This window comes from Nipponia nippon, unplaced genomic scaffold (genome assembly GCF_047370975.1).
Source record: "Nipponia nippon isolate SJK-2023a ecotype South Korea unplaced genomic scaffold, ASM4737097v1 scaffold_25, whole genome shotgun sequence".
NCBI classification, from domain to species: domain Eukaryota; kingdom Metazoa; phylum Chordata; class Aves; order Pelecaniformes; family Threskiornithidae; genus Nipponia; species Nipponia nippon.
Window position 1 is genome coordinate 3,805,567 of NW_028262342.1, and position 13,557 is coordinate 3,819,123.

A 13,557-nucleotide genomic window follows, 5' to 3' on the forward strand; every position below is an offset into this window, starting at 1 on the left:
CTGTCTTTCATTTCCTTTTATTAACAACTCGGTGTAACACCATCACTGGAATGCATGTAAAACATTGACCTAGACACAGCTTGCTTATGAAAAAGACAACATTTTTCTTCAATCTTAAGCAATGTCCATTTATGTTTGTCACTGTAATTGCAGACCAGCAGTTATGTTTCCACAAATAATGTCCATTCACTGTACCAACCAGCCCATCCCTAACAGCAGTGTCATTACGTCAATCACCATTTTTCAGCAGTTCCTGAAGATAGACCGAGTTGACATGATAGGCGTTCATCCAGTTAAACTGTCTGTAACTTTTCCTATAGTGAGACACCGCAGCATAGTAGTGTTGCCATGCCTGATAATAAGATTTCCAATAGTTTTTGTAACTCCAAGCCTCATATGGAACACCATCATCCCAAGAGCTGCAGGAGCAGTCATCTTCAGTTTTTCTCGTGGAAGGACTAGGGAATTGATGGTAGTGGGTTTTCTTTTGTTTAGCGTTTTGTTTCAGAACTTTCTTTTTCTCTTGCTTTGGGACTTGTGATGGCTCCTGAGGCTTCTTTGGTGTAGGACAGAAGCCTGCATGACCCTGACGCATTGTGGGAACAGCATTCTTCTCCTGTGTATCTGAAAATGCTTCAAAGCACGAGTTATTTTCCCTACTATCGGATGAAGCCCTGGAACTGTATGAACCATCACTGTCACCAGACACAACACTGTTTGCTACCATCTCTGTGTTATGTTCCACCTCCTTCCACTCCACATCACCATTTCTGGGGAGCTCACATTGTTCTCCTGGGCCTGAATAGCTTCTTAAAATTTCCACCTCTCTCTCCAACCCTTCTTTAATGAAATACTCATAGTCTTCAACAAACTCTGAGAAGTTCCAGGGATTGTTCTGTTGGGTTTTGAAAGAAGACAAGCATGGAATTCGGGGAAGATTTTTTTTTAAGGCCTCCTCATCTGGAGACAGAGTAGTATTATGTTGTCCATCTGTTCTGGAGACAGTTTTGACTTGTTTCCTCTGTTCTGTGCGGCAACTGGAAGTTTGGGGGTTTCTGCTACCTTTTTCTGCATTTGCAGAATTTGTGCACTTTTTTATCTGCTTTTGCTTCAGAGCCTTTTTTGGCCTTTCTATAGAAGAATTATCCCCTGGAAGATCAGAAAGAGGCTGAAGTACCTCTGAAAAACTATTTTGGACAGGCTGCAGTACTGGTTCCTCTGGTCTAAGACACACAGCATCAGAATTCACTGAAGCACCTGTATGTATAACAGGTTTGACTTCTACCTCCCCATCTTCAAATTGATCCATCATCCCAGGAGGTATAGGCTCTGCACAAAAGGGAAACAAGCAGGCACTCAATTAAGTGCATCCTTCCCTCTAGAACTCAAATGAGTACCGAAGCAAAGTTTTGCAAAATCGCAGACAAGATGTTAAGGCATGCTAAGTTAGGGCTACAAACCGACCCCTTCAATTCTTGGAAGAGCTCAAATAGCCAGAACATTTTCTTCATGGAAGGCATCAAGAAGTTGATCAAGACAATCAGCACTGCATTACTTGTCACCTATTTTTCATATCCTACTTAACCAGATAAAAAAATTTAGAAATGCTACATTTCTAGCAGAACAGCTTCTGGCAAAGCAAGGATAGCAAATCTTCTGCTGTTTCAATTACACAGTAGGAGAAATAAGGAAGGAATCTTACAGCCTGAGAAAGGCTTAGTAATAGATTTCTGGAAATCCAAGTAGTTTGTAGTTGCTTAAGCAACAGCTGGATGCAGAGTTCCTATCCATAGGCATGCACTAAGTTCATTTTCTATTGCTTTGCACAACTGCAGCAGTTACACAAGTAGTCATTAGCACAGAGTACAAAAAACCTGTACCAAAATTAAGGCAGCTTCAGCAGAGAAGATACATGTCAGTTCCCTGCAGACTTCTCTGAAGCTTTGAATAAACAGAAAATGACCAACAAAACAACAGTTGCACACATAGGACAGAGCATACCTGGTAGAGGAAGAAGCTGAAGATTACATTTCTGAGCAATTTTCATCATCATGTTTTCTTCCTCTCCACGACAGCAGTACGTCACAGATAAGCCTAAAGTTCCTGTGATACACAACAGAAAGCGTAATTACCTAACCGGAGCCAGCGAAGCTAGCGCAGGCTCAAGAAATCCACATGACTTTTTACCAAAGCGGCCAGCTCTGCCAATACGATGCATGTACGTTTCCCAGTCGACGGGTACATCCAGGTTGATAACCAGATTCACTTTTTCAGCATCAATTCCGCGAGATGTCTTGAGAAAGCGAGAAGGAGAGAAGGGGACAGGTAACTGAATACGCTGAACAGATCTTTAAATAAATACAACACATGTGGGAGTAAGTGGTCACACAGTAACTTTTAGCTGTTACAATACACAATAAAGCACCTATAGTTTTCCAGCCAGTTTACAGTATTACACGTAGAATAGGCATATTGCCTTGCGACCACGAACATTAGGGATAATTTCTCTTATGCCTTCTATGTATCAGATACAAGCAAGCATGTTTTTTCCCCCAGCATCAAAAAATTCAACCCAACAGCAGTAATCTTTTCATGACAGGACCTCAAACGATCAGCTGAAGAGAAAAATATGTCAACCACGAAAAAGCTGAGAGTGCCTCAAGCATAACCACTGCTCTATTTAAAGTTGTTTGGGATGTTACTATTGCGAGCATACTGTGCTAGAGAAACAAACTATTCCTTCCCATAGCTCCTATCCAAAGTAAGCAACTCTACTGCTCTGAAATATCGATAAGCTTCTGCAAAGCAACAGATAAATTAAAAATTATTTTTGAGCCAGATGAGGAATAGGGGACAATTTCTAAGTTTCACAGTGAAAGTAAGTCGCACACAGTGCTCAAGTCACATGCTTTATCGGTACATTTACGTTCTATCCAATTCCAAGTCAAATCTAATTCTCTGAAGCAACTTTATGTACGATACTCACATACACTATAAAATACTAACTCACCAAGTCTGTGGAAATCAGAACTCTACAGTGGAATTGCTTTAATTTAGCCATAGCATCAAGTCGTTGATTTTGATTCATGCTGCCTAGAAAGACAAAAATTAGAAACAGATTACACTCTTCAGTTTTATGCTCCTCAAATTCTGGAAAACACGGCTTTGTAAAACTGTAGATGAGAACAGAAAAGGTTGAGAGAAACTTCCTCAAACATTAGTTCCAAATGAGTAAACAAGGAACAAACAAGAACTTGAAAATAAGGAAATCCATTACAAAAATAATAATAATTATATAAAAATAATAATAAAAAATAAAATAATGAAAAATAATAATTCTTTTGCTTATTTTAAAGAGAAACCAATTATGTAGCTACTTAACCCACTTGAACAACACTGACTTTAGACAAATTTTACTTAAACACATAAGCCACGGAAAACACTGCTGAAGTAAAAATTCAAGGTTTCTAATGAACATTAGGTGCCAGCTATGAGCTTTCTACAGAGAAGCTAGAAATAAGAGAGATTTAAATTCCACATCTGTATTCCAAAGAAACACTGCTTCAACCAGCAAATGTAAGTAAACTTTCTCTTTACAAATAAGCCAATGCTCTCATCTGGACATTCATAAAAATGACTCTGAAACAAATCTGAAAACAGGAAAGGTAATCAACATAAAAATTAATTAATATTCAAGTCCTAAAGACCTATGAAGGTTCAAACGCTAGTCTTTTAGTTTTTTAACCAGAGGCCATGCAAACCAGTATTTAAGATTAATTTTCCTATTTTAGGTCACATTTATGCATAACTTTAATAGAATCACAAAGTTCTGAAAGGACTTACCTGAAATGCACTCAGCAGGAAAGCCTCTGGATGTTAGTATTTCAGCTAGATGTTGAGCCCTGACAGAATACACACAGTTGTAAATAAAACCGCAGACCTAACAACCCCTGTCCATTTCTTAACAACAGACTATTCTTTACAGCCAGGGACTACATTCCAAAACTGTCACTTTCATCTTTATGTCTAGAACAGCCACCTTACAGATGGCAAAGGACAACAGGATACCAGGTCTCACTGTACTCTAAACAGCGTATGAGGTACCTTCAGGCTAAAGCGTTCCTTTATTTTCAGTATTTCATACTGCATTCCTCTGGCTGTATTGCAGATCTGAAATTTGCATACTGCTTTGAGACCTTATAGAAGGTCTATATAAGTTTATCCATGACTGGACATTACAACCACTGCTTTTGAACATGCTTTTTACAGATTTTATTTCAAATGTATTACCTGCTATGCAAATTGGAGAAGACTAAGGCTTGATTAAATGGAATCTTGCTGAACAACTCCTGTAGGTGCTGGGTTTTCTCCTCAAATGTTTTATGTGGAAGTGGATGGGAATTCACAATTTTGTAATACTGCTTCAGCCCTGAGCATGAAACCAAAGATATTATCAGGTTAAGGCTTTCCACAAAAACATGCACAGTGCTATGCTGCTGTCAACATGTGTCACCGCAGCTAAAACAAAGACCTGAAATTTAAACAAGCCCACATATGCCGAATAAGAACCTGCAAGACAGGCTCTTCTTAAAAGGCTGAAATATTTTTGGAACTGATAGAAAAAACAAAGTTACATTCATCACTGATGTTTTAAATACATCAATACTGGAAACAAATACTTTGTAAACTAATCAGCTCCTCCGTGGAGGGAAATTATGAAGCATTACAAATTTTAAAGGTACACGTTTTTGTTTCAGTATACTCTTCTAATCTGTTGATAACAGCATCACTATAAACGAACTTCTACTTACCAATGAGACTTGAATCAGTAGGGTTCAACCTCACAAATGTTGGCTCTCTCATGTACCTGGTCAAAGCATTAGCTAATGATTCAGGATAAGTAGCTGAAACAGCAAGCATCTGCTTATTGGCCGGTAATGAAGAGTAAATCCAACTGGGAAATAAAGGAATGGAAATGACTAACAAATATATATCTAATCTACTGATAAATGCATGAGAAGTGTTTTTCTTACTTGATTTGTTCCTGAAAGCTGCCTTCTTCTAGAAGCTTGTCTGCTTCATCGAGAATGAAAAGTCGGATACTGGCTGTATTCAAGTAGTCCAGCTCTATGAGCTGTTTTATTCGACCTACATATGAAGAAAAAAGTAAAAGGAACTTGAAAAAAATTAATTGAAAAGTTCTAATGATGAATTTTGTAATTAAAAAAAAATAATAATTTTAATAAGCCTTAAAAAGGGCATATTTAGAATAATCTCTCACTAAAAATACCTGGTCTAAATGTCTCTGGCAGTGGCCTTTAAGACTACCACCTATTATTAAAAAAGGAACCCAGACCTCAAAAGCACCAGTTACTGTACTACGAAGTATCCCACGGTATCTGAAGCACAATAAAGCACGTCCATACCTGGGGAGCCAACTGCTATATGGCACTTCTTCAGTCTGATTTTGTCCTGGTTCAAAGGAGTCCCTCCAATGAAGACATGGCATTCCAAGCCTTCCATTTTTATCCCAATAGTTGTGATTACAGCATGAATCTGCACAGCAATCTCTCGTGTAGGAGCCAAGATCAGAATCTGTAAAGGCCAAGGATTAAATCTGAAAGCTGCAGAATGGTTCTGAAGATTAAAGCCCAGCCTCGAGAAGTGACTTCAAGTACCATGGCTCACAGACGATAATGTTGTTTCCCAAGAGAGCGATTCCCCCTCACAAAGCAAAGCCCCCCCCCGCCCCGCGTACCGGTAAAGGCGGGCCGGGGCTCACCTGCGTGGCGGGGCTCTCCAGCAGCACGGCGTCCAGGGCGATGGTGGAGAACACGCAGGTTTTGCCAGTGCCAGACTTGGCCTGCACGATGAGATCTGGAAAGAGGCGCCACAGAGGTCACCGGAGGCCCCAGGCTGCCCCCGGCCCCGCGCCCGGCCCCTCACCCGGCCCGCCCGCTCACCCAGGCCGCAGCGCCCCAGCGGGATGGCCTTCAGCTGGACCGGCGACGGCCTGTGGAACCCAGCCGCCTCCAGCCCCGCCAGCACCGGCGCCGACAGCAGCAGCGACCCGAAGTCGGCCGGGCCGCCGGGCACCAACACGTCGCGGGTGCGGAACCGTCCCTCCGCCGCCGCGGGCGCCGCCATCTTGGGGGGAGAGGAAGCGGCGGCAGGCGCCGCGCGAGACGCGCCTTTCGTCCGCGCCGCGCACGCGCCCTGGGCGATTCCCCCCGCAGCGCGCCGCGCCGCCAGGGGGCGCCGATGGGCTGGCGGGCGCGCGCGGGGCGCTCTGCGCGGAGCGCGTGGGGTGCACTCATTTCCCGGCTTTTTAATTTTTTTTCTACCAATATTAGCAATTCTTTCCTGTTCATGCCAATACCGGAGGCTGTGTCTCCCCACTGGGTATCTCCATAGGTGCACTTATCTACACAGAAGCAATTAATGATGATGTTTATGAAGCAGCAGTCCTTTAGATGGAGAATGAGAAACCTTGGCAGCTGAACAGCCTTTCACACGTCCCTGGGCCATTCGTTTTGTGAGCGGCACAAAAGCTTAAACTTAGAAATATCGCAGAGGACAAAGCCTCTGTGCTATGTGAGTGGAAGTAAACTGGCGAGAGCTCCACGAGCAAGAGCTTTAAGTAGAGCAGAAATGTGAAGCGCGGAGGGAAGCTGGGCTCGAGGCATGGCGGAGGATGGCTGGGCCCAGGGCAGGGTGAGAGCAAGGACCTGGCCAGCAGCGGCAGGAGGACAGGAGGGAGTGGTCAGAAGAGAGGAATGAGCAGAGGGAAAGAGAGGGAGTCGTAAGAGGAAAGGAAGGGTCAGCAAAGGAAGGATGGAGAAGGCTGCAAAAGAGGATGAAGAGGACAAAAAGAGGATGAGAGGGACAAAATGGGTCATATTGGCAAAACAGTGTCAACAAGCTTGCTGACAGTCGGTGCCCAAAGTATCTCTGTTAGTTTGGAGAGAAAGCAGTTGCCACTAATCTCAGCCATCCTACTGTAACGAAAGAGTGGGGATATTCTGTTGTGACCCCTCCGGTTTCAGCCCTCCTTACACCATCCTGACAACAGAAATGAGTTTCTCATTAAACACTGTGAGTCTGGGATACAGCTGTACTGCACACAGAAACAAGATTTAAAAGCCAGGGTACTGCAAAAAATTAATAGTATAGTATTCACTTCAGCAAAGGCCAAGTGTGTTAATCTGTTGAGTGTGCATTACTTACTACCCTCTGTAGACCATTTATTTTAAATCGTGGGTGGTTTTATGCATAGCAGCTTTTATTGTCATAGCAGTTCAGAGGCTCTGGACATGCAGCTTCCATTCATTGCAATGGGATTTCAAAAATCTCGACAGTGGTTTCTACTATTCGAGCACATACACCGTGTCATTATTCTTAGATTGCCAGGCAGCCTAAATGAATTTAAATAGCTTTGGTGTACTACAGTCTTTGTCACGCCTTTGAAATTCCTCATGTTTATATTCCTGATGGGGGAGAAAAAGTCTGGCACGTTCTATTCAATTGTTATTTTTTAGTATTATGATATTTTCATGTGAATATCTGAGTACCAACAAGAGTAGGGCCTCCCAGGACAATGAAGAACAGTTTCAGCTTGGAGAGCTGACCTCTACCCAGGCGGGACAGACCAGATGGTAGGGGCGAGAATGGTGCCCCGGAGCAGAGGTAACAGGGTAGCTAACTACAAGCGTTCTGTTAGTTCCAATTATTTTTTAATTTTTAAGTGGATATTCCCGTTGGTCCTCAAGGGGAAACGAGTCTCCAACATGAGATAATTATCTCTGGATAAATCTGGGAAAGGAGACAGACAAAGACACCTGGACAAAACAAACATTTGATTAAATACGGCCTCTCATAACCCTTTTAAATTGATGTGATTTAAACAGACAACGAAGAGCAGTCAGAAGTGACTGTTCCCATGGGGAAAGGGCAGAGAAGAGGTGATAAAACAGCCCAAAACAGCCATTGCAATGAACTGCTCTCCTTCTCTCTTTTCCTCACCTATTGCTTTTCTCCCCCGAGGTTGCATATACATATGACGTTGCAATACAACCGAGCTGATTTTGAGACAGACATTATTCTCTGTGGAGCATCGTTAATGAGACATTCAGACACACCACCTTATTTCAGAAAGATGCTGCTGTTTGTAGGTTTAATTTAATTTTCCATTGGATGCTGGAGGGACGGATTCCAGACCATTTCAATGTCTCCATGCTGACAAACCCTTCGACACCACGACTGGTGGATTTATTGTCCCTCTCCCTTTGGTTTTGGCCCTTGCTGATGGGGCTGTGTCAGATTTAGGTTATGCTCCTGCAGCCGTATCAGTTGATCTAATGGAAGGTTTTGTTTCTCCCTTAACCCTTATTCCCGTAGAAGATCCTAACTGCTGCTGCTACTAACTTTGTTTTAAACTCTCTGCATGTTGTGTACTCTGCCATGAGTCAGTGTATAAATAGCAATCAGCAACCTTCAGGCCTCGTTTTACCTCAGTGACTCTCAAGTACTGAACTCGCATTGTTGACGTTCACATGTCAGCCCAGCCAAGAGGAATCTGCAGTTTTGCCATGACATTGCTTTGCTTTTGCTTGCAGTAAGATCCAAAGGAAGTATTCCTGTTCAAAGCAGCCTTTGGAAATCTTGACAATGAATCTGAATACTCTACAGGCAGAATAGGTCCTGGGAAAGGATTTAGGTTAGTAAAAGAAGTAGGTAAGACCTCCTTCTGAGCTGTAATATTAAAAAAATAACTGGTTCTTATGAAGGGATATAAACTCTCTAGCTTGGAGTCATAAATCAACCTCTAGGTTTTGGGGCTTAGAAGAAAACTCTCGCTAGGGAAAACTCTTGCTCCCATATCTACTGAGTGCTCATTTTATTCCCCCAAGACAGGGCTCACCTCTTTTTTGTCCCTGTTACGAAGTGCAGATTACATATTTTATTTTAATTCCATCCAAGATTAATTTTCTTCTGAATCTATATATCAGTATCTCAGCTTTGGATAAATGATCTTATAAGACACCTGTGAGGTGCATGCTGCTGATACTCAAGGTCGGGTTCTCGCTATTTCAGACTATAAAGCACTTCAAACTCCCAGCAGCAAGGCAAAGGTCCGTATCACACATTCGATGTGTAGTTTGCATTGTGCCGAGACCTCCTAAGGCTACCGCGTGCAGTGCAAAGAAACATCTTGACCAGTACTTAGTACCAGTACTAAGTAGTCACCACAGATTTATCCATCTCCTCTTTCTGTGGAACTTACTTTTCATTCACAACAGCTAAGTTGTTCTTGTAACTCTTTGAAAGACCAGGATAAACTGCTCACGGAGAATTTGCATTGGCTTCCAGAACTATCGAGTTGCGTATATCTTTCAAGAATACATTCATTATAGATTTGAACATTGCTGCTGTAAACAGGCACCTGTCTTGTCTTATTCCTTTTGCTTCAAAGGATTTGTCTTTCATATCTGCCAAGACATGGAATTATTCAGAACAAATCTTCGTTTAAATAATATTTATAAAATATTTTTAAAGTGAGATAATTTCATCCTCCTCTCCCAGATGTGTTCAGATGAAGACAGTGAACTTTCTCCGTTCTCTGCAGCACGTCTGACTCACTCTTCGGAGTGTGGTATGTATTTGTGTTTACACTGCCATGGAAACTGTATTTGTTCTCTGTACAGTAAAGCACATTACAGTGAAAGGGCCATTGATATCAGCATAGACAGTGACTTCATATTCACCACCAAAAATTGACTCCAAGCACCCTGCGCATTCATTTTCCCTTTGAAAAAAAAAGCCGGATGGCAAGTTACCAATGAGTAGCAAGTCTTTGGGGCAGCAGAATCTTCTTTGTTGCTTTAATAATTGGCAAAAAGTCTTGGATTTTCTTCAGCAAGCTTGGTGCATGGAGTTGTTATAAATAATGATGATGATGGGGTCTTACATCCGTCTAAGGCTCATTTCAGTGCCCTTCTGCTGAATGGATTTCGTTCCCTGTGAGGCATGTCCTTCAGAAGGATCCAGAACTCCACAGATTTCAGATGAAATCTAAAGTATACGGGGGGGTCCCCGCAGATGCATGTACAGATGCAGCTACAGATAAAAAGAAAGCAGCCATCAAGATATCAGTTCAGAGTAGCTATTTCAGCTGTGCCAGTGAGAAGTGGCAGTAGTTCGCTCCTGTTGTTTTCCTCCCGATAAATAAATATCAGCCCATTTTAATCTTAGATTCGCTTTTATACCAAGGTTTGCTAAATTATTTTTCAGCTAGTACGAACAGGATCTAGGTCACCGAAATGCAGCCAGCCGAGATGTAATCCAATAGTTCTTTAACACAAGAGAGCACAGCGAATGCAGAAGGAGCTGCCTGGTGCTTACCCCTGGCACTCCGGCGCAAGCAGAGGAATGTCAGGAGCTGGAATTCGGCTGGAGCAGAGTTAAAAGTTTTACTTTTGGGATGGGGGCATAGTGATGTTGGGGGCATGTCAGGAACTTTAAAGGCCACCGGTGCAGAGACTGCATACAATAAATTAGGCTTAATGGAAGAAATGGTCAAATTTTCAGGGGTAATTTATCTCTTTATGCACAAATACAAAAGCAGAATTAAAGTTTTGACATTATATTCTTACCTATTTTGGCTGGATGTTTATGCCCCAGTGGATTTAAACAAAGATGGATGCAATTCAGGTCATGCTGCAGCTTAAGCGGGAAGAAATTCTGAAAGGTTTGCGTTCAGTGTGCAAGAAAGTAAAAATGAAAGAAAATTCAGCGATAACCACGCTTGTTAGTTCAGTAAAGAACAGTCACGTGAAAGCCCTGAGAAACCAGACCAACGAACTGAAAGACAACAAATGAGATGAGCCTTCAGCTGTGAAGGGATGGATATTTTCTCAGATGGGAAGGAATGAGGCAGTTCATGTAAGTGGAATACACCGCTCTAAAAGGCGTATTCTATTTTTTGCCCAAGGATCTCAGTTTTTTATTTTATCCTGAAATAAGCCATGTAGCTTTCTGCTTGAGGGTGTTTTATTCTCAGCTCTGTATTTTCTTGGAGACCTGATTTTCCACTGCATTGCACCATCTGCTCATGGTTTGCAGCAGTGTGGACTGGAAGGAGTGCAAGGCCTGGCATGAAGTGTTGATGTTGCTTTGAACTAGTTGTCTACACGGAAGAGAAAAATGTTGCTTAGTGGGGAAATCCTACTGAGAAAGTATTTCAGATTTTTCCCTTCTCTTGCAAGGTCCCATGAGTTTGGAGCACATGAATATTCTGGTCTTTTCTTTATTCTATGCTCATGAACTCCTTTATCAGCCTCACGGGACGAGAGCAGCCCTGGAGGCTGAAAAATGGATCAAAAAGACGGCCTTAAACAGAAGCCAAAGAGGGGCTAAAAACTCTTCCCTGTTCATCTGCTGGCAGATCACAGAGAGTTCAGTGTCTTGCAAGTGTTACAAGGGCTTTCTGGAACGCAGCATCTGCCAGTTGCCACGGACATGTGCAGTTGGCCTCCTGAATGCTAGACATGCTGGAAAATATAATATTGGTTAACTTAGATTTGATGCTTTAAATAACCATGTGTATCTTTTGTCTCTCTTTTATATTGGAATATTCAAAGCGCTGTGAAAAGCATCAGTTAAAACAAATTCAAGAACGATATGATTTTTTAAAAAAATATGGTATTGGAAAGAAAACGTTCGGGAGAGCATCCTGTGCCTAAGATAATCCCTGGTCTGATTTCACATGGTTTTTCAAGATGGCAAAGCCATCGTGCTCATCAGCAGTCTACTTTGTCTAGACACGGTAACCCCGGGGGAACAGAAGTCATTCCCTGTGGATGCCCACTCTTAGTCTGTTCCCTACCAAATGTACAAGAATACCTAAAACTACTGTTGTTCAGAGCTGGCTTGGATAAATTAAGCTCACGGTCAGTTTTCAGCTCAAACCAGCTGAACCTAGGTCCATGAATTACAAACGTGAAGAGAAAATGCCATTAGCTTTGGTGCCATGCCACAGCAAGAAGTAGCATCTACGTATTACTTTACAGGGCTGAGATAATGCAATAAATTATAAAAACATGGTACCAGTAGCAGAAAAGAAATAAAGGTCTTGAGCCACCCAAGCCACACAAAAACCTGGACTCTGGGACTGTGGCTCTTCTCGAACACAGATCCTTGTCTGAGGCACAGAAGGAGGAAAGGGAAGCTGGGTCGTTCCCTCTCCTATCAATAATTGGCAGAGGCAGGCGTTTCAGCTTGTAGTCTCCACATGGTGCCATCTTTTTGATTTTTTACCACTGACTGGCTGTTCAAACCTGCCATATGACACTTGATATGCTTGGCTAGGCTGGGGACATATACACCCCGACCCTGGGCCGTGGGGAACAGCCAGCTGGCCAACAAATCCAGCCAGATTTCAAGAAAAAAATTATAGCTGGGCTAGTTGGCTTAGACTTTAAGAAAGCCTGGCAGGTATCCCACTCACAGCATAGCATACCCCGTTGGAAGTGATTAACTTTTTGATAAGGTCATTTCTTTAATACGTTAATATGTTTACTGCCCCATGCTCTACAGATCCTTGAAGAGAGATGCAATTTTCATGCTTCCTTAATAGATAGGAAATGGAAACCCTGAAATGAGCCAGACAACAGGAAACTTTGACCGATAATAAGAGAGATGCTGAAAGGATCAATAAATGTTAACTCCAGAGCGTTTCCCAAACATACATGAAAGGCCAGATTGCAAATTTCTTATTTAAATTGGATTTTGACACAAAGGTCAGCTTTTAAAAACACCAAGGCTGATTTCTACAAACAAAATCCTATTACCAACTATAAAAAATGTTTTCCTTCAAAAAATAAAGACCTGAAAAGGCAAAGAGTTTAGCCAGTCTTTGTCAATACTCAAATTTATGGGAAGAAGCAAGTAATTACGCTTTTCAAATTTGAAAACACAAAGTAGTATTTCTCATCCTATCAAGTTCTTTGCCATTGCAGAATGATTCAGACAAGCCTTGCTAACCCATTACAGGCGACTCAGCATTTATCATCTAAGCAACACATGTTGCACATAAGCTGAGAATAATACATATATATATATGAGAAACACTGAAAAATTCAAACCCTTTCAAATTCGATGCAGTTATAGTCTGATGATACAAAAGTGCTTGTATTTTTTCCTGGCTCATACGTCCGGCTGTTTGATGTCCTGCGGTGACAAGCAACATCAGAGGTTGTTGATCCGAGGTAAAAAAATCCTGCCCTTAGAGGGGTGCACCTGTAGCGGTGCCGATATCCCCTCGGATCCAGCAAGTTTCCAGTTGCTGCTGTGTGTGGATTCCTGTCAGCCAAAACACTGCTTGTAAAACAGAGTCAGGAAAAACCTGCTGTTCTGAAAATAAATCCATGCTAAGAATTTTCAGCACCTGTTTCTTGCAGGGCTCTGACCATGTGCTGTTCCTGACAAAGGGCATTTTGGCAACGGCGCTGCCGTGTGCGAAGTGCCCGTGGCACAGCCACCTTCCAGGGGGGACCTGCG

At 42.3% G+C, this 13,557-nt stretch overlaps 1 protein-coding gene across 1 annotated transcript; it reads right to left on the reverse strand.

Annotated features, from left to right (window-relative positions):
- Nucleotide 1: 1 nt before the first annotated feature.
- DDX20 (DEAD-box helicase 20) lies at nt 2–6,200 on the reverse strand. The gene is made up of 11 exons (XM_009462420.2): nt 5,964–6,200; nt 5,783–5,877; nt 5,427–5,595; nt 5,034–5,148; nt 4,812–4,954; nt 4,291–4,429; nt 3,844–3,902; nt 3,011–3,093; nt 2,188–2,293; nt 2,002–2,103; nt 2–1,329 (listed from the first exon to the last, which is right to left on the reverse strand). Exons 1-11 carry the CDS (start codon nt 6,145–6,147, stop codon nt 230–232), a joined length of 2,295 nt encoding a protein of 764 aa, XP_009460695.2. The 5' UTR covers nt 6,148–6,200; the 3' UTR covers nt 2–229.
- Between the last annotated feature and the right edge of the window lie 7,357 nt (nt 6,201–13,557).